Source organism: Sturnus vulgaris, chromosome 17 (assembly GCF_052056855.1).
Source record: "Sturnus vulgaris isolate bStuVul1 chromosome 17, bStuVul1.hap1, whole genome shotgun sequence".
NCBI lineage: Eukaryota > Metazoa > Chordata > Aves > Passeriformes > Sturnidae > Sturnus > Sturnus vulgaris.
In genome coordinates, this window is record NC_142259.1 from 5379144 (window position 1) to 5403329 (window position 24186).

The following is a 24186-nucleotide window of genomic DNA, read 5'->3' on the forward strand; positions in this document are numbered from 1 at the left end:
TGAATGAGCTCCCTCTCTAACATAGGATGAGAGAAATGAACTTCCATAACCATTTTCTTTGGTAGATTTTTTTTTTTGTCTCCTGCTCCCTTTGGTTGTTTTCTTACAGTCTAATTTAGAGCATTCCCAGGGCTGCTCTGCATTATAAAGCCTCTGGAGTTGGGTCTTTTACCTGATTATGGAGCCTTTTCCCTTGGGTTGGGTGCAACAACCTCTGAGCCATGATAGAAGGGAAAGAAAATCCCTCTCCAGGGACTCTCTCACTCTAACAGGGTTAATTCTGTTTTTGTCATCTCTGGTCCAAGATGCTTGAACTGAGAATTTGTGTGGGTAAATCTGGCCAAGGGGAGGAAGGAAACCAGCACGGCCTGAGGTGTGAGGTGTGGCTGGGAGGTGTCAGGGTGGGCACAGGGCTGGGAGCTGGTGCCCTGCAGATCTGGGGTCAGCAGGACTGCTCCTGCCTCGGAAACAAAGGACCCCAGGCAAGCCCACAAAGTGAGCCCGACAGTTTCCTGGCCACAGGAGTGTGAATAAACCCTTCCTCCAAGTCTCACATTCACCATCAGAGCAGCAGTGACACCAGAGAGGAAACAGCAGGATGGAAACTGGGATTCTCCAGGCTGAGGTCAGGCTGTGCCCAGGCGGCTGCAGGGCAGGGATGGAGCTCAGCAGCCTCTGCAGCCTCCGTTATTCCTCCTTGTGGTGGTCAGGAGAGACCTTGTCATACCCTCAGAGACTGCAGAAATGTGTCAGCACCCTCTCCTCACACAGGGATAAGGATGCCAGAATGGGTTTGGGAGCAGCCCAGGCTCAGGAGCAGCCCAGGCTCAGGGTGTCAGTGCTTGAAAAAATAGGAGGATGTGGGCTCTTAAAAGGAAGAATAGCAGGAACGAGCCACATTACAGAAAACCAATAATAAACATTTGCACAGGTCACAGCATGCTTTGGAAGAAATGAAGTGCCAAGTTTTTGAGTTTGAAATGTCACAGAGCGACTCAAAGGCAGTGTAGAGAGTCCCAGGAAAGTTTCCACTGGGAACCTCTCTGGTGCTGACCCTGCATCCCTCAGTGCTGGTCTCCCTGGAAAAGGAAAGGGACTTTCTGGGTGCAAGGGACCAGGGTGAAGGGTGTCTGAACACATCCTGTTCTTTGGTGACATACAGCCAAGGAAAAAGCTTTTCCAGCCCATGGCATTTCCAGCATTTAATAAAAAAGCTCCCACCAGGAAAGAGCACAAAGCATGCCCAGTGCTTTGTGTGTTTCCTGAAATCCACGGCATTTAATCAGGATCTGTGAGTACTTCTAAAACATGGGAAGGTCACTGGGGAAAGACAGTAAAGAGAATTTGGCTGCCAGGGATTTTTGCTGCACTGCTTTTTCCTTTGCATTTTACAATTGCCAGGCCCACCAAAATCTTGGAAAACAGCATCAATTCTTTGGAGGAGGGCTGATAAAATAAGGTTAATCTGTGAATTGAGTCCTGAGACTTCCTGAAAGGTGCTGGTGTGGTGTGTGAGGAGCAGGGACGGCGCTGGGCTGGAGCTGGAGTGTTCCCGGCAGCCAGGGCTGTGCTCCGAGCTGGCTCCACTGCGTGGAGCTGTTGGAAGCACGGCTGGAACAGCCACTGCCAGGGCTGCAAAAGCAGATTAAACCCCTGGGGAGAAGAGCAACAGCCCATCTGCAGGTGCTGTGCTTGGGGCTCCCAGCCACAGCAAGTGCAAAGTTTCCATTTAGACTCCTCTGTCAATTTTTTGTATTTGTTCTTGGAATAAACCTCAGGATTTCCAAAGACAAACCCTGAGTGCAGCATGACTGTCTGTGTGGTGAGCACTTGTACTGCATGTATGAAGACAAAATGCACTTATTGCCATGAGGAATCAGATTTGGGCTTGTTGCAGTACCAGCCCAAGGGATCCCAAACCCTTTTATCTCTAAGCTAAAGCAGTTGATATCTCCTGTGGGTGTCCAGTTAATGCATCAGTCTCTGACGTTTGAGACAAATACTACAGGGTCTGTCAGCCAGTACATTCATTATTTTAGAAGGAATTTTGTCTGAGTAAAGAACTGAATTTGACCATACAACACATAGAATACAGGATCTGTAAAAGGTGCCTTGACACCTTATTTCCCAGTTCTTCTTTCCAAAAACTGATCCTTCTTCGGTGTGATTCTCTTACCAGTAGCATCATACACATCATAGCATGTTCTGGGTTTTGGGCTGCCTTTTTCTTTTTTAAAGCTGCCTAAGAACAAACATGCTGGGGTGTGTGATCATTGCTCTGCTCTGGGCACGTCTGTCCACTTTGCCAACTCACACACCAACTCACTCACACTGCAGAGCCTCAGCAGGTGAATCTGCTATGAAAACCAGAGTCAATAAATGTCCTGTGTATCAACTGGTTTGATTTAAAATACTCGTCTGAAATCAGTCCAGCCAAAGGCAGTAAATACTGTTTATTGCTCAGCCAAGCCAACACTTTATTTTGCAATAAGTTGAGTGTAGGAGTGTCTGTAAGTAATGATCCAGTCAATATTGCCACCAACAATGCTGATCGATGTCCCTTTTTCCATCACCCTTTCTCCCTCACTTCCTCACTTTTCAGGCACAGCATGCCCCAACAAAATCCCTGTACACTCCAGGATTTTACCTTCCCAACCCATCTTAGACATTCCTGACTTTTAGGGGAGATGCTGTCTATAGTGAGCCCGGTGGGAAGTGATTTTAAAGGCTTCAATAAATCCAGCATCCCCTGCCTCATGAACCTGCTCTAGCAGGGCTTTGGGGCTGGGTGCTCCATGGGAAAAAGGTTGATGCTGTCTCTTAGCACCTCTTGCAGAGCTTTCCCTCTGCTGCCTCCTGTGCCATTTGGAAAAATCCTGCCCGGTGAAATCAGGCAGGAAAAAGATTAACACAAAAAATTCCTAGTGACTGGAATCACCTGGAAAAAGAAAAAAATAAAAAATACTTAAGTCTACATAAAAGGGGGTGAGGCACAGTGGGACCCTCAGCTCGAAGTCCAGGCAGTTTAAATAGATGAGGTTTTTGGATGACATTTTCCAGCAAGATTTTAAGTAAATGCCTTGCTGTAACATTTGAGATGAGGCGTTTCTTGGTTTCCATGATTCTTTTCCTTTTTTAAGCCGCAGACACACACACACAAAATATATTAAAACGAGCCCAGATTAGCTAAAAGGTCGGCTGGTTCCGAAACAAACAGTGGGGATTTATGGTGGAGGCTTTGGAGCACCAGAAGGAAGCGGTTCATCCCCGCCTCTGCTTTGGATGGAAGGGAAATGTGGATTAAAACCTCGCTGGGAGCAGAAGTGAAGGTGAGAAGAGATGCTTTCGTCATTCGTTTTGTAGAAAGGGAATTCACAAATCCCCCAGGGCATGCGCTGGCAGCGGGGAGAGAAAAGAGGTGCTACACAGAGAGGAAAAGGGGTGGGTGTGGAATGGGAAAGGGATGGATATCTTGGATGTCTTCCTCTGGCAGGCTCAGCCTGTGCCTGCTTGGACACCAGGACTGGCAGGTCTCAGGCTGGACCAGCTCTGTAAAAGCGAGGTGAGGACAGAAGGGAGAACCTGCCTGGGCAAAAGCTTTCCAGAAAAGGGGAAAGGTTGATCCCTGCACGGGGAATGCAAGGCTGCATGCCAGGAGACAAGATCTGTGCCCATCACCCTGTCTGTGAGAAACCAAGCTGTCTGCTCCTGAGAATCCTTCATGTGTGGTTGAGGCAGATTTGGCAAGGAATTAATAGAATTTATTAAATTAATTAGCTCATAGAAATGCACTGCTGAGGCCTTTCCTGATGGGAGTACTCAGCCCATTTTTGGGGTGGCCCCTACCAACTTCTGGGACAGTACCTTCCCCAGGCATTGTTAGGAAAGGAGAGATTTGGCCAGCACAAACTGCACCAGCCTGTTGAAGGGTTGATTGTAGATCAACAGCCAAATTATTTCCAGGTACCTGCTATTTCAGTTTGCAATTGGAATTATTTTTAAACTATATCTCTTGATATTCCCTGCCAGTACTTGGCATGGAGGGAAAGTGGAAGAGGCAGCACATGGAGCCCTCAGGAAGAGCTGGGGCAATTCTCTTTGTTGTCAGCCATGCCTGAGCAACATCTGTGGGCAGAGACATGAGGCAGCAAAACCCAAACCAGAGCATTTCTGCAGACAGCTATTGATATAAACGTGCACATCCACACTGCAAAATTAGACCAGCAGATGGGTATCTTGTTTGTGGGAATAGCAACTGCTTTTCACAAGGCCAAAATGAAGTTACAGCACCAGAAGGGACAATAACTCTTCATTACAGATAAAGATCCCAACAGAACTCACTCACTGCATCTGTGGGAGAGCTGCTTTAGTCCATAATTGTGGATTTGTGCTTAAATCACGGGGCTCTGAGCTCCCCCCAGCTTGGGGGTTGAGGGCTGGGGACAGGGGGTAGCCAGGAGAAGGTTTGCATTCCAGCTGCAGCTCTCCTTCAGACATCAGTACACCTCACCAACTTCCTTCATGTTCCATTTTCCTTTTCCAGGATAAATTCTCTGGATCCATTCCAAACCTTGTCCAAGGGCCAGGAGCAATGGGGGAGACCAGCTGGGAACAGCAACTCTGACAAACTCCTCTCAACTAATAGAAATCTCATAATAGAAGAGCTGAAATGGAAGAAAAACTGGTGTTAAGAGATTAGTCATTCTTTAAACTAGAGTGGGATGAGTGCTGGAAAATATTTCTCTCCAAATTGGTATGAATAACATGACTAAATAAATCTGATTTTGGTTAGTCTTCCATGGTGTTCTTATTGGATGGATGTAAGAGGAGCAAAACTGGGGGGAATATTGACTCTTGGTAGATGGCTGGGGAAAGTTTGCTGCTTGTAATCAGGAGATGATTTGATTGACTGAAGAATTAGACATCTTTCATCAGCTAGGTAAGCAGTCTGGGTGAACACAGAGCCCACTGGCTATTGGAAACAAGGTACTCAGCTTCTGCTAATGAACAGGAAAAATGATGGCTGTCTTTGAGGAAACCTGAGTGGGATTTTCCTCCATCTCCTCTCTTCATTTTTAAAGATTTTTGTCTCAAAGTGGACAAGCAGCTCACCAGAGCTTTACAGGGTGGCTGAAAGGGTAAGCCCATCACAGACCACTCATTCTTGGGGAACCTTTCCCTGTGGAAGATCCATCACCTTCAGCATCACCGTGACACCTCCAAAGCCCCTGTCCCTGTAACAGGAAAGCTCATAGAGGAGCCCACATCCCCAAATATGAAGATATTAAGGGAAAAGACACGGATAGGGACCAAAGCAAAGCAGCTGTGCCATGGCACTGAGAGTGCCCCAAGCAGGTCAGGGCACAGGTAGGTATTTTTTGGTGCGTTTCTCCTTCATTTACATGCATTTATCCTAGCAGCAGCAAGAGCTGAGTGGATATTTGGGAATCAGCAGTACCTGCAGATGTACAGGAGTGTTAGAGCACCCCTGGTACCTCTCCTCACCCAGTGGGGGATGAAGGAGGGGGCTCAGACCCACAAGCAGCGCCTAACCAGCTCTCAGCTTCCAGCCGTGCCTCTATGTCTGACTTAGTGAGGGATGGAGATGTGGGGGAGTCTCAGCCCAGCCCGGGACCTGCTCCCTCTCTCTTCCTCCACGGGCCGCACTTTGGGGACCGAGCTGGGGCTGCAGAACCCCTCTCGGCCGGGGCAGGGGTGCTCTGCAGTGACCGGCGGGGAGGGTCTGTGTGCCGGTGTGTGTGTGTGTGTGTGTGCGACTGTCCCGGTGTGTGTGTGTGTCCCAGTGTGTATCCGTGTCCTGGAGCGTGTATCCACGTCCCGGTATGTGTGTCCCGGTGTGTCCCTGTCCCGGTGTATGTATCCGTGTCCTGGTGTGTGTGTATGCGTTTCCCGGAGTGTGTGTGTCCCGGTGTGTATCCACATCCCTGTGTGTGTATCCGTGTCCTGGTGTGTGCGTCCCGGTGTGTGTGCATGCGTTTCCCGGTGTGTGTGTCCCTGTCCCTGTCTGTGTGTCCTGGTGTGTGTCCCTGTCCCGGTGTGTGTGTCTCGGTGTATCCATGTCCCGGTGTGTGTGTCTCGGTGTGTCCCTATCCCGGTGTGCGTGTCCGTGTCCCGGTGTGTGTCCCTGTCCCGGTGTGCGTGTCCCTGTCCCGGTGTGCGTGTCCCTGTCCCGGTGTGCGTGTCCCTGTCCCGGTGTGTGTGTATCTCTGTCCCGGTGTGTGTCCCTATCCCGGTGTGTGTGTATCTCTGTCCCGGTGTGGGTGTCCCTGTCCCGGTGTGTATATCCCTATCCCGGTGTGTGTGTATCTCTGTCCCGGTGTGGGTGTCCCTGTCCCGGTGTGTATATCCCTATCCCGGTGTGTGTGTATCTCTGTCCCGGTGTGTGTGCCGTGTGCGGGGCGGCTCCCTCAGCCGGGGCACACCGGTGTGTGCGGGGGGAGCCGCCGGGAGGAGGGAGCGGTGCCGCTCGCACGGAGCGGGGGGCGCGTCTCGCAGCCGCACACGCGCGGCAGCCCCGGGACCGCCGGCTCCTCCCGCCGCATTAAAACGAGCCAAGTTCCCCGCCGGGGGCAGCGGCGGCTCCGGGCGGCTCCGGGCGGCGCTGCCCGGCGCCGGGGATGCACCCGAACGCCACGGCCCCGGCCGTGCCGCTGCACCCGCACCCCAGCGCCTATGCCAACGCGTCCAACCGCTCCGACCTGCTCCCCAAAGTGCCCGACGAGGAGGACCTGGACGTCAACACCGACATCTACTCCAAAGTGATGGTGACCGTCATCTACTTGGCTCTTTTCTTGGTGGGCACCGTGGGCAACTCCATCACGGCGTACACGCTGGTGCGGAAGAAGTCGCTGCAGAACCTGCAGAGCACCGTGCACTACCACCTGGCCAGCCTCGCCTTCTCCGACCTCCTCATCTTCCTCCTCTGCATGCCCATCGAGCTCTACAACTTCATCTGGGTCCATCACCCCTGGGCTTTCGGGGGAGCCGTTTGCAAGGGCTACTACTTCCTCCGGGACGCCTGCACCTATGCCACGGCGCTCAACATCGCCAGCCTCAGCGTGGAGCGCTACATGGCCATCTGCCACCCCTTCAAAGCCAAGAGCATCATGTCCCGCAGCCGCACCAAGAAGTTCATCAGCTGCATCTGGATCGCCTCCTTCCTGCTCGCCATCCCCATGATCTTCACCATGGGGCAGATCTACGTCAAGGACCAGGATCCCGACTCCCTCATCTGCACCGCCATCGTGGACACCTCCACGCTGAAGACGGTCATCCAGGTGAGGGATGCTCGGCAGCCGCCTCCTCCCCCGGCTGGCCAAACTTTGCGGAGCCGGGCGGGGCAGGAGGGGGAGGCTGGAGCAGGGACAGGGTCAGGAATGGGGCTGTTCCTCCCGGGCAGCCCTGACGGGACCCAGGGTGCGCTCAGGAGGGATTTGTGAGGGTCTCGGCTCCGCTTGCTGCGCCCCTCCCCGCACCCGCTCCTGCCCCGCCACGCTGAGCAGAGACCGACCTTGCACCGGGGTAAATCCTGCCCCAGCCCGTGCAACCCTCCCCGGAGCTCTTTCCCGTGCCCAGAGCTTCCCTTGTCCCGGTCCGGAGTTCCTGGTGCCGCACAGCCCGGGACAGCCGGCCCCGCTCCGCAGTGTCGCGCCGGGGACTCTCGGGTCCCCTCCAAAGGTGGCAGATCATGGCCAGAATCCCCAAATCTCCACCTTTCCTCTGCATTTTCTGCATCTCCTTCCCTTCTGCTGGAAATCGGCCAGCAAGTTCAGGGGAAATAAAACCATCTTTCCCCCTCTCCCAGTTCCTTGTGTTGATCCAGAGCCCTTTCCTTTAGTATAGTGACAGCTCCTAATTTCAGAAAGTTTTGGACATAGAGTGTAGCATAGGCTTCTAAAAAGGAGCTGCATCGTGGAAGGCAGAGGCTGCTATTTTTGCTGTTTTGAGGAAATCCGTAGCTGATTTTAGCAGCCCCTCCTGACTTCAGCACGGCTTTGCTGCTCTCCACACGGTGCTAAATCCAACACGCCCATGCGTGGAAAGGATTTCAGCATCAACACTTGCCGTGCTCCAGCGCTCTGGCGGGTAGAGGCATTTGTTTACTGGAGCATTGAGCTTGAAAAATGTAAGAGACACGGAAGGAGGGACAGAAGAGAGCGAGACACCAATCTCCATGGCCCCTTGGCTGCCAGGCTTGCATGTGATAGCTGCTCAATTTTTTATTTGGAACATGAATTTCAGGTGGGGTTAATCAGCGGGCAGTTGGAATTTAAAGCTGCATGTGTACTGAAGTCGTTGGGATGTTCCCACACTTGAAGGGAGGGAATTTAAATGGAAATGAATCAGAACCATTGCTTCTCACTGAAAGCAGGTGTGCATATGAGCATTTAGATTTAAGATCAGAGTCGGTAAATGTTTAGACATAACTCTCTCGGTTTCCCCTCTGAGCTGTTCCAGTGAACCAAAATCAAGCCCTGATAGAAGCCCTGGTTTCCCTCTGCATTTTGTCATGATCCCTAACTTTCATCTGAGGTGGTGAGGGCTGCATTTCTCCTGTAGACGCCTGGAAGGTTTTGTCAGCAGCAGCCCAGTGTACTTAACCCAAATTCTCTGCTCTCTGAGGAGACGTGAGCCATCTGATTTGAGAACAATGGGACTGAAATGCATTATTTCCACTCATCTTCCTTCCAGGATTAAACTGATACTCATTGTTACCATGGTAGGGCTAAAACCAGAGGATTATTTCCTACCCATATCTTTGGAAATTACACTTTAAACAATTCTCAGTGTACCTTACAGTCTTGAAATTATTCAGGCTATACCTTATCCCATTAGCCAAGTCAGGAGTAGGGAGACATGAATGTATTATGTGTATGCCAAGTTCACCTGTGGGCTTTTCCTCATATATATATATTTAATGAACTAGTGGATTAATTTAAAAGTTAAAAGAAAGAGGCAGCACTTAGGAGAGAATGAAGAACCAAACCCCAAACTGTGTCAAGCTGTTCCTTCTCGGGGGATCCGGCTGCAAAAGTGGCTTTGCCAAGACAGGAAGGTTGTGTCGTGGTTTTACTCCATTCCTCTGAGCACAGGGAAGCATCACACAACGCGAGGCATGGCCCTGGGCTGGGGAGGGCTCTGGAGTGAATAAGCGCAGCAGCTGCAAGTCAGGTTTGAAGTGCGTTAATGGAAACCATTGCACAGCGTGTGAGCCGGCGCTCTCACGGCGTAAGCTGTGCAGAGGTTTAAAAAAAGACAAATGATGGAAGATCCGGGAGAGAAAGGGCAGTGCTGATGTGCAGTGTGACGTGCAGAGGTCTTGCTGGGTGGCAATCTGGAGCCCTGGTCTTTTGTGGTGGGTTCAAGCTGCTTTAGAGCATCTCTGCATCTCTTTGCATTCATTTTCTGTCTTTAAATTAAGGAGAGCAAGGATGCACTTGCTCGAGCTGGCAAATCACTTGTAATAAATCACTCAACATATTTCACTCCTATTCCTGTTTGGCAAACTGTCTAAAGCAAACTGGCAAATTTTTTTTTTTTTTTTTTTTGGAAACCATTAGTTCTCCAAGTGGTTTTATTTGTTGACTGATTGAAAGAAGTTCAAGTTCTGTCCCAGAACAGGGCATTGTAGCCATTTATACCCTCAGAGACCAGTGTGAGCTATGGTTTTGCTGGGATCATCACAGAAGAATGATCCTCTCTGAACTGAACAAGCTTCCTGGAAAAAGTATTTCACGGAATCACAGCATATTCTGAGTCGTAAGGGCCTATTTGATTGTAGTAATTTAACAACTCTGATGTTGAAAAAGTTCCTCTGTATTTTCTTTGAGTATTCAAATTTTAATGGACATTCCTAAGTGAAATTAGACTGAATGTGAACAACCAGGATTCCTTGTAACAATAATAAAAAAGTAATCATTCAAACAATACCCAGGAAATTTGGTTCTTGCACGTATTAACTTGCACCACTTAAACTCCACAACAACTGTAAGAGGTAATTACTGATATTCTAGCAATTACAAGTTGTTCAGGGCAGCACATAATCAGGAAGAGCAGGAGGTGAGATGTTCTGCAGGGTGACACTGTGTGTCCCCACAAGCCAGGCACATCTCACCTCTTGCCATCCAGGCATAAGTGCTGTGTGGCCTCTGATATGGAATTCTTAGAACTCTTTCCAGCTTTGCTCATCACTGTCCTTGGAGCTGCTTCACTCAGCCTGTGGATCTGGTTTATTACATATTCTCCATTGCCAAGTTTTCATGTTCTTCTGCTGGTCAGGGACGTCTGCTTTGGATCTTGGCATCCACATGGGATCTGGTACCAGCACTAAGTCCATTATAGCCATATTATTTAGGTGTAGTAAACACTTCAGCTGGCAGACATCCTCTGAAAAGCAATGTTGCCGGTTTTAGGTTCTTTTTCCACATAAACGCCTCTTAAAGCCATACAAGTAAATTCATGTTTTCATGGCACTTCAGCTGGAGGAGGTTTTAAAGCTCCTCGTTGTGGCAGCAATGGATAGGAGAGTTCTGGGGCAGGGTGAGAGGTTTTCCCTGTTCACTTGTGAGTCTGTGCCTGTGGGGTTGGCTCTGGAATCAGCTTCCTCAAAAAGGATCCCTCTGAGTGTCCTGATCTACCACGTGCAGCCCTGTGTGCCATTAACATTGCACAGACTCAGCCCTGATTTTCAAAAAGCTCTGAATTTTACTGGCCAGATGCAAATTGATTTTCCTGCTTATTTCTTTCGTACCTCCATACCTGTTTTCTGAAGAGGTTCACAGCAGAACCTGGGGAAAGAGGGGAAGCTGAAGGAAATACCTAAAATCCTGGTGCACCATCAGTCTCTGCACACAGAGTGTGAAATCCCAGGATTTCATCTGAGCCTGGACTGGCACATGTGCAAGGTGTGGGCAGCCCATGGCAGCCCAAAAGTCACAGGGGAAGATGTTTTCTCAGTGGTGTGGCACAGCCTGTGCCTGGATGGCTCTGCTGCAAAATGTCCCCCAAGTTACAGCAAGTGCCTGGGTAGAGTGTCTGACACATGCTAATGTTTTATTTGCACGGACAGCTGGTGTGATCCCATTTATTAAAACACATGGCAGCAGGCCCTGCTCCTCCAGAAACTGCCACAGCTCCAGCAGCTCCGAGTTGCTCATTTGTTAGGGCAGCACTTGGGGAACTCCTCTGGACCTCCTCAGCCTTTTGAAAGATTCCTGTTCTGCTCTGGATCTGCTCTGCCTCAGCCCACCCTGCGTGGCTGCAGCTCACCCATCCCTCCAGAGCCCTTGTTTATTATGTTTTATGAAGCCTGCTCACAGTTTGGATGATTTGTAGAGTAAATAACTCTGCACATGAAACAACTGTTTGCCCAAGTTGCTCCTCAGCTTTTTTTCTGCCTACATTTCTGCATGCAATGCCTTTGAAGAGACCTGCCAAAGAGCTCAGGTGTGAAAGGGATGGAAAGGAGGGACCAGGAGCCTTGACATCCATTACAGTGCTCTCTACACACTCTTCCAAAGTCATCTATTCAATTTCCGTTAGTTTGAGAGACTCACAGAGTTATTAATTCCACGTAGGATGCTGCAAACCCTCCTTTACACTTTCTCTGGTGGGGACAACCTTGGCAGGCTGGTGGGATGTGCTCACTGCTCTGGTGCTGTGGAAGGCAGTGCCCTGCCCACCATCAGATCTGTGATTCCAAGTAAATAAACATGACAAGTATTTCTCCATATTTCATGAAAATAGCAAGCTATAAAACCAAGTGGCTGAATTCTCTCCAGGTTTGCTGGCAAATCCTATCCAGGATTAGTCAATGGTTCAGGAATCCTGTGTTTATACTGGTATTGACTAGAGGAATTGAAGTTGATTTCTCTTCCTTAAGTCACAGCCAAACTCCTACTGAGGCTTTTAATAACCATGCTGTTCTAAATCACTCACTACACCAGAGAAGTCCTGGGTGCCACTCACCCTTCTGATGGCACCACAAATGGCACCTTTGTGGCAGGACTGTGTCCCATCAGGTCACAGTGCTGCCACACCCTCAGGTAGAGAAGAAATCGAAGGCATTGATGTGTAAATGTGTCTGGATCCATCCCCACAGTGGTGCAGAGGGACCCCCGCCCCAGCCCATCTGTTGTGGTGGGAGCATCCCTAAAAAGCTGTCTTTTTTCATGGACTATTCAGGGAACCAGGGCTTTAACTCAGCATATGCACGACAGCCCAGCCTGCCTAATCCCAGCCCGTTTACACTCTGCTCTGTCTCGCAGCTAGATCTAATTTAAATAAGCTCTTGTGTTCATTGCTTTACATAACCACTTGGCCTGCTGTGTTTTGCCAGTTCTTACATAATTTCTTCTCGTTTCCCCCCCCCCAATTGATTTTAATTCACTTGATTTATTTTTCCCTCCCCCCTCCCAAGATGTCAGCTGGAGAGATAATAAAAAAATGAGGAAATGTGGCCGATCGATTTAGCTCTTAGGTTTTCCTCTTACCAGCAGTTTGTGAAGGCAGAAGAGATGAAGGTAATCTCATAGTTGCTTTTCCAGAGAAAAAAAAAATCCTTCATCTGCCTTTAATCTTTCAGATCATTTAAAACAGCTATTTAATTGTCATCTCCCTGCTTCCCCCCTCCTTTCCCTTAAAGACTTTCACTCTCGTCTCTGTGCAGCATCTGCTGGAGACTCACAGATGGCACTTTGGGCTTCCTGACGTTTAGAAACGCTTCTGTGTCCTGCCCGAGGCAGGCAGGATGGGCAGCATCCCCCTGTGGGACACTGGGGTGCCTGGGTGGGGGACAGAGGGGAATTTGGGCTTCCACGGTGTCCCCATTTGCTTTTTCCCTGCTGTGAGTTGCCCCTTGCTGAGGGCCATGGGACAGTGACACACAAGAGGTGACCAGAGGGGCTGGGAAATGTGGTGGAGTCCTGGGCTGGCAGGGTGGGAAGTCTGAGCCTTAAATGCCAAACCCATCAGTCCCAGTGCTGACACCCCTCCTTTCCCTTGCATGAAGCAGATAAATCTGGGATTTTACATCCCCAGTCTGTCTGGTTGTGCTTTGCCCTCCAGGACAGCCACTCTCACTGTGTGAAGCTGGAGATGCTTCCAATGCTCAGCTCACTCATCGTGCTCCAGTAACATCTCCTCCATGTTTTGCTTCCCATGGATACCATTTCTCCTATCCAATTGCAAAGTCTCTTAGGTGTGGGATTAAAAAAAACCCAAACATATAATGATGATAAATCAGTTGAGCTGATGAGTTATTCGGGGGAAAAAAGTGCTCGGGTTTAGAAAAGGTGGTGATGATGGAGTACTAACCCTGACTGGGGAGCAAATTTCTGAGCTGACAGTTCATTCCCAGTATTTTTCTGCATTCCCTTGTTTTCTGTGTATGGGAGGAAAATATTAGTGAGACAGATTTGTATCCCGTTATTCAGGTGCCTTTTCTGTGGAGGTCCATCCTCCTCCTCCCTCCCTGGGGTACCAGAAACTGATCTTCACCCCTGCTCCTGCAGGTCAGAGGATGCTGTGGCACAGGGCTGTGCTGTGTGACTTTTATCCTTGGCCTTTGGAGAGGATGCACCTGCTGGGCTGGAGGAGCTGCTCACCTGCAGGTGGTTTCAGCATGTGAGATTTGCTCCTCATCTCCTGTGGTTTTTCACTTCAGTAATTCTCAGTGCAGAGTGCACTGCTGGGCACGGCTCCATGAGGGCTTTTCCTCTCCCAGGGAAAGAAAGATAGAATGGACAAGGCCTTTGTAGCTGAACCTTTTCCTTTGAGGAAAAGTTCAGTGAGGTTTCTTTGAAGCTTTTGTGTTCTCATGGGCTAGGGGCAATTGTCAGCTGAAGACAGGAATCAAAGAGATGAGATTTTCCTAGTAGAAATGGGAAAAAAAAACAACAAAGAAAACATGCAAACTTTCACAAAGCCTAGTATTTGAAAGAGGAGAAAAAACATCTATTTTAAGCAGAATGCTCATGAAAAAGCTGGGAGTACTTCTGAACTGAAGAGCCATGAACAGAGCAGAAAGCATTTTCAGAATCACTGACTCAGGGAGGCCCGGGAGGGGCAGCTGTGCCAGGGGCTGTGCCCTGGGTTGGGTGGCACTCATGGCTGTGCTGTCACCTGCAGGGGAGCAGCCCCTTGCTGCCATGGCTCATCCATGGATGTCCCTGCTGCCTTCTCCTCCTGGGCAGCCCAGCCCCTCCTGCCTGGCTCAGCCTGAGGTGCTCCCTGCTGCCTTGCTCTGCTCTCAGGGCTTTGTGAGGTGTCAGGCAGCCAGACGAGGAGCAATCTCACCCCTTCACCATCCCATTTTCTTCCTCCTTTAACCTTGAATTAAGGGGGTATCCCCTTACAGCTTCACCCAGACCTGGGAGCAGGGACCTGCTGCAGATCTGCCACGAGCACTTGGATGCAGGATGACATCTGGCTCAGCAGACCCTACTTTTGATCAGGACTTCAAGGAGTTAATTAATACGGTCATTGCAATGCCACGTCCTATTAATTTTAACTTAATCAAGAACAAATGATGTCTGCACTGTTGAACCAAGCAAATATGATCTTAATATGTGGCAGGACTTTCGTAGCACCTTGTTCCCTTGGAGAATTTGTTTAATAAGTCCATAACTATTTGAGTATGTTCAATAAGAAATTAACCCACTTTCCCCTCCTATTCAATGATTTTTTCAAAGCCATCTTATAAAAATGCAGCTCACACAGCTGCTGGGAAAGTTTAACTCATTACTCGCATCACTATTGATTCCTCCTGCAAAGACCTTACATTTTATCCCCATGGAGATAATTTATACATTTTAATATACTCATTTAATTCAAAAAAAGAAACTCAATCCTTTGATTTTCTCATGTTTCATTTTTTATTGCTGTCAGTCGTGGACTTGTGACACTGTCATACTTGTTCCTAAAATCCGAGTGTGTCAAGTTTGATAAAGTACTGTTAGGCAGAAGAAGGATAGGTTTGGACTAATAAAGAGATTATTTGACCTCAAAGTACAATGATGGGGAGCTGTGTATGCCCCAAACACTTAATAGACTTCACTTACTAACCCAAGGAGCAAACTCTGCTTCAGGCTTGTCTCCCTCACAGCTTGCAGGTGTTTCCTGGCCGATGCAGGATGGAAAATCCCTTCAAAGGGAAGCAAGAAAAGGCAGGAATTTGATTAGTAAGTATCTCGGAGTGCAGCAGTCCAGAGGATCCGGGCACTTGGCCAGCCTGGCACTCTGAACACAGCCTGGAGATCAAACCATGCCAGGAAACAAAGCCTGTAATACCTGAGGCTGCATGAGAGGAGCTGCAGCAGAGAGAAACACGGAGGAAAAGCAGCAATAAATTAGCCAAGAAGTTCACTTCTCCTTCGGGATAAGTCATTTTTTTCTCCCTTCAAAGTCTAATTGAATTTTCTTTGCCCCCATCCCCAGCAGCCCAAAGGGAGGCTCCAGCACAGCCTCCTGCCTGCTCAGCCTTTATGGAGAAAATCCATAAGCAGAGTGTGGGGATGGGCAGAGGCAAGCAAAAGTGTCCATAATACCTCCAGCACTCATAGAGCTTGGGCTGAAACCATTAACTTCACAAAACAGGTCAATTTTCCCCAAAAAAACAGTTTCTCAGGGCACCAATGATGGAACTTTCCAGCATTTTTCCCTTCAGCAAGTCATGCAGATGAACAGAGCTGTGCAGTCCAGTGTTAGCAGCTCTCACACTTGGGGCTGCAGTCAACAGGGGGACAGTGTTTGACTTAAATATGGCCTTTAATTTATTTATAACTGCATATCCACCACTCAGTATCATATTTAATGCAAATAACATTCAAGTGAAATCCCCACTGAGAGGCACATTATGAAGATTAACAGCCTGGCTTTTCTATTACCCTGGTTTATACACTGTGGATTTGTGCCCTGTGCTTTGTAGGCAAGTGCTGGCAATATTTGAATCCAGAAATCTATATCTAAGCCTTCTGTTTTGCAAAAAAAACAGTGTCCAAGAGCCTGCTTGTGATTCCACAGGCAAAGAAAAGGGCTGGAGGCATGAAAACCTCTGGGAAATGCTGACATCCAGGTAGGTGAGAACCTAGAAGGATTATTTTTGCTGGTCATGCAATAGGGCATTGGAGAGGGGTTTATTTCTTTTAATCACATAACCCACTTTTCTTTTAAACAGGCTGTCAGGAAAATTAGTCTCGCCAAGTTTGAGATGATACTGAACATATTCTCATGCCCTGAAATTATCTGGAGCTGGTTTATTCCTTTGGATCTTCGTGTGGTGAATGTGTCAGGTGTTATGCCATGGGCCCAGCACCTCATTATGGAATTTGCTAGTAGGTTTGAGTGGGTTTGTGTCTGTTTTGGGTCCTTCTCTGTTCCTCCCTCTGTTCACCTTTCATGGAGAGGAAACATGGCCAACACCACACTATAAAACGTGGCCAAAGCTGTTTGTTGCCCCACCAGAGTGATGCCACTTGTTCCCTGTGCCATCCCACAGATACTGGCTCTGCCACTGCTGCTTGCTGGGAGCTTGTCCCTTGTGGCAAAGGGGAAGGGAAACCTCTGCCCTCCTTTTTCCAAGAGGGAGTCAAACAATGATGAAACTCCCAGGGGCAGCTGTTGCTGGAGGGCAGCGTTGGAGTATCAGGAGCTTTAACAGGAGAGAGGTCAGTGCAATGGCAGCATGGCCAGAAACTCTGCCTGATCTGATGGCTTTCCAAGAGCATCCTGGAGCCAAGGAAATACCATTTATTCTTTAGTATCTAGCAAGAAAGGGAGTTTGTTTGAAGACAGAGCACTAGCAGCTGCAATAGCCATTTCTGAGTCAAAGGAAACAGCAGAAGCCTATTAGACCTTGTGTCACTGCTGAATACTCTGCTTGGGAGCAGTAAAAAGCTCAGGGAATTTCCAGCTGAGCTCCATTATGGGTGCATTTTCCCTCAGTTCATCACAAGCCAAAGAATGGGGGTGTCACCAGCAGTGTGTCCCAGGGCAGTGCTTCCAATGAGAACAAAACCACAATTACCCAAAGAAAAAGGCTTTTCCAAGAGGCCAGGGCAGAGAGGGGATAATAACAGCAAAACAGAGAGGCTGTGGCTCCCAGCACCCACTGGCCAAGCTCAGCTCCAGCCACAAACCCTCCCAGATCCCATCAGGTCACACTGGTGCTTCCTCTGTTGTTTTTTTCCAACAAGGTTTCAGCTTGGTGCAATCCCTTGCCAAGCTGCTCTTCCAATTCCCCCTCTGGAGGGTGGCTCCCACTGCATGAGGGGCAGGCTGGCAGCTCAAGGAGATGTTTGGAAGGAAGAGGAGTGTTTCAGGATAAAAACAGGGATGGGGCTTTAGGATAGAGCTGTGCCTGAGGGAGCTGCTCTGCTTTTTAATAAGAAGGGACAGGCCTCTTGCTCAGCAGTGATATTAATGTTAGGGGTCCTGCAGGAAAAGAGAAGGAAGATGAAGCATGGCAGGAGCCATTTATTTTTGAGAATGAGATGCCAGCTGCATTATTGCCTTGCAGTTCTGTCTCTTCCCAGCAAATGAGTCTCCCACCCTGTCCCTCCCTGGCCAGCCTGAGCTCCTCTAAAAGGGGCTAGAGACGTGATCTGCAGGGAATGGCTTTATCAGAGGGAGATGAGGCAGAAGGTCTTTCCCTTTTATGATTGCTTTTATCTCCCCTCTTCCCCCTGTTATCAATGGAAAGACTGTTACAAATGTAGTGAACAGCCAGAAATAAAGCTTGCTGGTGTCTTCATTACTTTAAAAAGAGTGGTTTTGGGAAAGGGAAAATAGCTGGTCATGCCCCAGAGGTTTTCTCATATCATGTAGTGCTGGGCTAAACTTCATCCCTTAAATGTTGCCCAGGCAAAAGTAGTTTCTAAGAGCCCTCAGGAGCTGCCCCCCTCATTGCAAGGTTATGTCTCTGTGCTCTTGCATAAACCACGTTCAAATAATGTTTTTGTTTTCTACTCTAAAGGTTGGTGTATTTTCCCCCATGAAATAATGGAAAATTTTGTTAAACTCATCAACTATTTAGGGAAAAATGCAATTTACTCAGTTTCAATTAAAAGAAAACACTCAGAGCAATAAAAAACCCACTGGCAGCCTGTAAGAAGTAGAAGCAGAGAGGCAAGGGCAGAAACAGGGCAAGAAATGACAGTTTTATAAACCTCCTGCTGGGTAGGGATAGAAGAGGTCTTTGTGCCTGCAAAACAAAACTGTTTTTTCTGTAAAGCAACTATTGACTGGAGCTCTACAACTGCAGCTGGAGCTGTGCACAGCAGCCACACGCCTGCAAACAGACTGACTTCCTCCCCACTGAATTCAGCAGAGACAGGCAATGCTTTCCCTTGCTCTAGATCAGAGCTGTGCTCTCAAATTCAAGCAAAAACCCTAAAACATTCCAGGTGTTTTTTCAGGGGATGGAGTTAGTTCAGGTGATTTGCAAGACTTCCTTTATTCCCCCAGTTTCACAGGGCTGCAGCAGGGTGGCTGTGCCAGCTGCCTTTTGCTGGGGCTGTGTCTGTCAGGGTGCAGTGCCTGATCTTCCCTGTGGATTTGCAGTAACACCTTTCCTGAGCAGCCTCCTGGAAGCAGAGAGGAGCTGGCTTTAAAGGCCACGTGTATTGATCAGGCTGCAGAGATTATCTTCACTTGTGACATGTGGCTACTGTGGAGACAAGATTGAAGCACAGCTGGAAATCTTCTGGGCATTAATTCCATTCCAGCATTGGGCTTCTTTTGTCTTTGGGAGGCTGGTCCACACCTCAGTTCCTTACACTTTTGAGGGTCAGCCTCTTCTCCCAGGCAATGAGTGATAGGATGAGGTGAAACAGCCACAAATTGCACCAGGGGAGGGTCACCTTGGAGGTTAGGAAAAATTTCCACACTGAGTGGCTGAGCAAAGACGATTCTATGAAAACCTTAATAGTTAGCACATTTCCCTCTATTTCTGTCCTACAAATTTCACACATTTCCAAGCACACTTGGAAAACCTGCTCGTGCTCCATGGAGCCATCACCTCGACAGAGCCACTCCTCCTCTCCAGATCCAGCATCCTCAGGAGCAGTGCTGCTCTCCTGCCAGGAGCCACCCTCTGGCTGGGGCCTCTCAGGTGGAGAAGGAGTCTTTCTGCCTGGCTGCCTTCACTTATAAACAGACAGCAGTCCCAAACTGGGGGTTGGTGTTGAGGAGGGGCAAAGCTGCTTTCCTTCCTCAGAGCTGGGTGATCCCAATGCTTGGGAATCACACAGGAATGGCTTTGGCAATCCAAGACCTCTTCATGGTGAATCATTGAGTCACTGGATGGTTTTAGTTGGAAAGGACCTAAAGACCATCTCATTCCAACCCCTTGCTGTGGACAGGGACAACTTCCACTCGACCAAGTTGTTCCAAACCCTGTCCAACCTGGCCTTGGATATTGCAGTGCCCAGCAGCCCAAGAGGCTGATGAGGAGAAAATCCCTCAATTCTTTCTGATAATAAACCTGATGAAAATTATTACCAGCAAACATCAAGAAAGAAGCCTTGAAAAATTACTTTCCAGGCTGTGGCAGTGGCTGTTTTGACAGAGTTTTGATGCCTTCATTCAATATTCCATTGAAACTTTGCTGGAGATAAGTGGTCTCATAGAAAACAGGGCTTTTGTGTCTGGTCACAAAGAATGATTTGCAAAGACTGCTGAGGGAAGTAGAGTACTTATCCAGGGAGACAAGAATTTCAGCTGAAAATAATCATGGCTTTTTCATTTATAATTCTAGCTACAACTTGTCAGAAATCTGCCTCAATCCAAGCTGATTGGGCTGGAAATGGGGCAAACCAGTGATAAAATGTGGACTGGTCACCCCTAAGAAAGCAGATTGTTCCAGGACTTAATCACAAAATGCTTCCAGCTTCTTCTTCTGCTCACAACGTGGTGTGCACCAAAACCTGGGATGGTTTTAGGAGCACATGGCTAAGGCAGTAATGTAGATGTGGAGCTGCTGCCCTGCCAGCCTCTCACAGCTGTTGGGTGAAGTTTTTTGTTTCAGTTGTTTTAAGATGAACAAGACAAACTTGCCTGGAACACCAGCACCAAGCCCAGCAAAAAATGGACTGATTAAATAAACAGAGATTTCCCTGTTATTAGTGCTGTTTAGATAACTTTGAAATGCTTATTTTTCAAAGTAAATGAATTACATAACCCTTTTCCCTATTTTTGGCTCAAGAAGGAGTCAGTGAATTTTCTGTTTCAGAGCAGAACATTTGTGCTTTTCACCATGATTCAGGGAACAGTTTTTAGTCTGAGGCTGGTGTATGGATGATTCACAGTGACACATTTGGTGTTGGCAGCAGGCCCCGCCTCGAAAGCCTCGATGCACCTTGTGCTCGGGGCTGTGCCTCTCCAAAATTTGGGCTCGAAGCTGCAGAGTCTGGGGGAACCAGGCTGATCCCTGGATCACACCAGAGTGCAAGCTGGCATCAGAACTGGTCTGTGACAGCCTTTCTTGTCAGAGAAATATACTTATGAAAAGTTTCATGAGTTATTTTATTTCAAATTTTCCTTTTCTTATACTCTACTTTTCATCATGATTTATATTTTCTCCTCCATTTTTGATACTTTCTGGGTATCTTTTGGTTTGGAGCTCTGGGGCTTTTTTTCTTCTTCTTTTTTTTTTTTTTTTTTTTAAAGCAAAGCAGGCAGGGTTGGAGTGTGGGCTAGGTCTGTTTCCCAGAAGTCTGTCCTTGCTGCATTGGAAGGAAAATCATTTCCCACCCTAGCTGTCCCTGGCTTCCATCACTGAAAGTGAGAAGAGATGGAATGGTGCAAAAAGTGTTGTGGAAACTGTGCTGTTTAACTCTTCCTTTAGTGTGTGATCCATCAAAGTAATTACATGCAGCCCAGGAACCTCAGACTGCTGCAACAATGGCATTCTCCTGTAGCTTTTCTATTTCCATCTAATTAAATTGTTATTGTTTCATTCACGTTAGTTTGCATTTTAAATAAGGAGACAGAGACAGAGGGGCTGATTGGTAACTTATTCTCTGTGTGAGTAAAGATTAGCACTAATCACCCTGTCATACTTGTGTTTTCCTCTTCCTTATGCATCTCACACATCAAATTGCAATAGAAGGGGAGAAAGAAGCTGTGGGTTGATGACACTGATTTATTTCCTCTGTTGGGGTCAGGAGGGGAAGGTGACATGCCCTTGCCCACTGCCTGGGTAGTCACTGCCTGCATGAGTTGCATTTGGAGGAGTGAAAGGATGTTCATACCAAAACAAAGCTCTGCTTTGGAATTTAATGGGCTTCCATCTCCTCTTGCCTTTAACTTTTGCTGTGTTTTATCACCTGCCTCTTCATTGTGTCAAGAGAGGGCAGGGAGGAGAGCAAGGCTGGGCATGTGTGGAACCATCCCTATAGGAAACATAACTTGAAATCATCTCCATTAAAACGTGGTGTGGCTCAGCAGCACCTCAGATTTGCTCCAAAAGCATCCAGAATGCAGCAGGAACCATCCCCAGCACCCTGAGGAGGCTCAGCAGCTCAGGCTCCACCAGCCCTCCCCACTCCCTGGCCACAAAGCCCTTCATCCTCCCCAGGGGGATGATGCTGGTGGAGGTTTGGGCACATGAGTTGGGAGCAGAGGTTTGATACCCAGCCCAGCTGGGGATGGATGGGGGATGGAGCTGGAATCTGACCATTTGAAACCTCCCCTGCTCCAAGGGTTTCTGCAGCCCTGGAACATGTGTGCTTTTGGAGGGTATTTTTAGCAAACTTCAGTTTACTGAGGGCCACAGAGAAGTAGAGCATCAGCATCTGGAGGAGCTGTCATTCCACGTCCAGTCTTGCAGGACTAACACATTGACTTATTTATGAGAGCAGTCAGCTCCCCTCTCCCTGTGTGTAACAATCTACTTTACCTCTCCCAGCTCAGAGAAATAATTTTATTGTCAACCATTCTGTACCTTAAATAAAACCTTAAAACAAGTTAAGCAAGCTTTGAGGGAAATGGAAATGTTCCCAGATTTTATTTTATTTTTTCATTCTTTCTAAAATAACCCACTCTTTCACTGTCTAAACCAGCGAGCAGTAATCACTGCTCTGGCCAAAAGGAGAGGGAGGAAATTACTTATTTTACAAGACAACACCCAAATACTTTGTGCCCAGTCGGAGAAGCTTAATCTGTTAGCTGGAAAATGCCCGTGTCAAGAATGACTAATCTGAGACCAAATGATACCTGGAAAATGAAGATATGCAATGCTCCCTGCAGAGAAAGATCCATCAAAATGAAAGGACAGGCTGTTTCCTCCTCCTTTGTTTCAGTCCAGATGAACTTTCTTCATTTCTACACTTTTTTTTTTTTTTTCCTGGATGAGGATGGGAAAGGCAAAATACTCTGACGGCAGTGGTAGCTCACAGCTGGAAAACAAAGTTGCCTCGGTGCCACAACCTGTGCACCCAAATGCTGAGCCCCACAAAAGCACTGATGCTTTGGGAGAAATCTCGACCTTCTCTGCCATGGCAGGAACCCAGAGAAATGTTCTGTGAGCAGGGTCCAGGTGAGCTCAGAGCAGGTGGGTGATCCCCAAGGGCTCCCAATGCTCCTGGGCTGGAGTCACAATTTCTCCTTCCTCCTCCCTTTCCTGTGCAGATGTTCCTTCTGCACGTGGGACAGTGAAGGGACTTGTGGTTTCATTGTGAAATAATTTGTTTTCAAAGGAGAAAAAGGAGCTCGGGTCAAACCAAGAAGAATTACTTAAGAAAGTTATCAGGGATGAGTTAAAGCAATTAATTTGGGGCTGACCTACAGCACTTTGTGTGCAAATTAAGCTTCTAGTTCAAGCTGAGGTGGATCACTTTGCTTCATTTTGATCTTATAACCCATATTTTTTTTCTTTTTTAGCTTAGGACAATTCGGAAATAAAGCAGAAGTTCAGCATATTTTCTTATCTAATATTTTGAAATGAAATGTGTTAGTGTTTCCAGGGGGAAAAAAAAGTGTTTATTTGAAAACACTGAAATAGTTTGACATTTTCCCCTTTTTTGTCAGTACTGTATATTGAATTATGACAAGTAGCTTTTGGTTTCCTTCCAAAAATTAATTTTGCATCAAATTCACCACTATCTTAAGAAGATTATTTGTCTCTAACTGCTGCATTCCTAAGCCAGGGCTGTGTCCTGTGTCCCCAGGTTTGGGCTCCCATCTTTCTGCCTCAGCCTGTGTGGGGTGACTGGTTGAGCTGCTGGAGCTTGAGCCAGGGAGCTCCAGAAGTACCAGCACAGGCTTTTCTCCACAATTTAGAGACTTCATTCTGCAGGAGGGGTCCAAAAAACACACTGCACAAGCTGTTAGAGCAGCTCTAAGTTATAGCAGATATTCAAAGCTCATAACACAGGTACAGGAGGCCTCTAGGGCCACAAGATTTGCTTTCACTTCTTCATTTTATTAGTTTTAGTCAAGGCAATTAGAACTACTTCAGCTATTAGAAGCCTCTTACAGGACAGAAACATTTTTCAGTTGTTTTTATAATTTGTGTTCTCACATCTCCTCAGTCTTTGTACTTTTCATTACCTTACAACAGCATGTCACAACTCCTTAAATGCACAAAGATCTTAAATTCTCCAAACAGATCTTCCTGGTAGTATTTTTGTACAGCTTTCACTGTGTCACTGTGATGAGTCAAAGCACATCTGATTTGGCTTTATCACTCCCTGAGCCACGTTCCACTTCTTTTAAGCATTTTAATTAATGCATAATAATTAAGTAAACTGATAGTTGTCCCCTAGAAGTTAGGCATCTTCTTGGCATTCTCTTTTGATTCATTTTGTTTGAAGTATCTCTCTTCAGTGTGTCTTTTATTTAAAATTTATTTTGCTTTTGCTCCTTCACTGCTAAAGAGCAAATGTTTTTCCTTGCATATGTCAGGGACAGACCAGAGAGGTCCTGGGGGAAGAGTCTTTAATAAGGTTTCTAATTTGTTCTAAATATATTAATCCAAATAGCACCGAAGTGGCTGGTGCCTCTCCTTCTTTATGTTTGGTTTGTGCTTTTTGTTTTGGTTCTCAGGTTGTGAGACTGGCTGTATCATTAAAGATCAGACCAATCTCTTTTTTCATCTATATGATCTCTGCTTTACCAAAGGCTGTGCAGCAAAGCAGAATTTCTGAATGCCTATGCAGCAGCAGAGAG

The 24186-nt window shown here is 47.6% G+C and overlaps 1 protein-coding gene across 1 annotated transcript in view; it reads left to right on the top strand.

Annotated features, from left to right (window-relative positions):
- The first annotated feature begins 6595 nt into the window (after positions 1–6595).
- The window catches only part of NTSR1 (neurotensin receptor 1), a 55176-nt gene continuing 37585 nt past the window's right edge, over positions 6596–24186 (top strand). Inside the window, exon 1 of the mRNA XM_014873931.2 lies at positions 6596–7298. Coding sequence (XP_014729417.1) covers positions 6639–7298 — 660 coding nt within the window. The 5' untranslated portion in view covers positions 6596–6638. The remainder of the gene's footprint in view (positions 7299–24186) is intronic.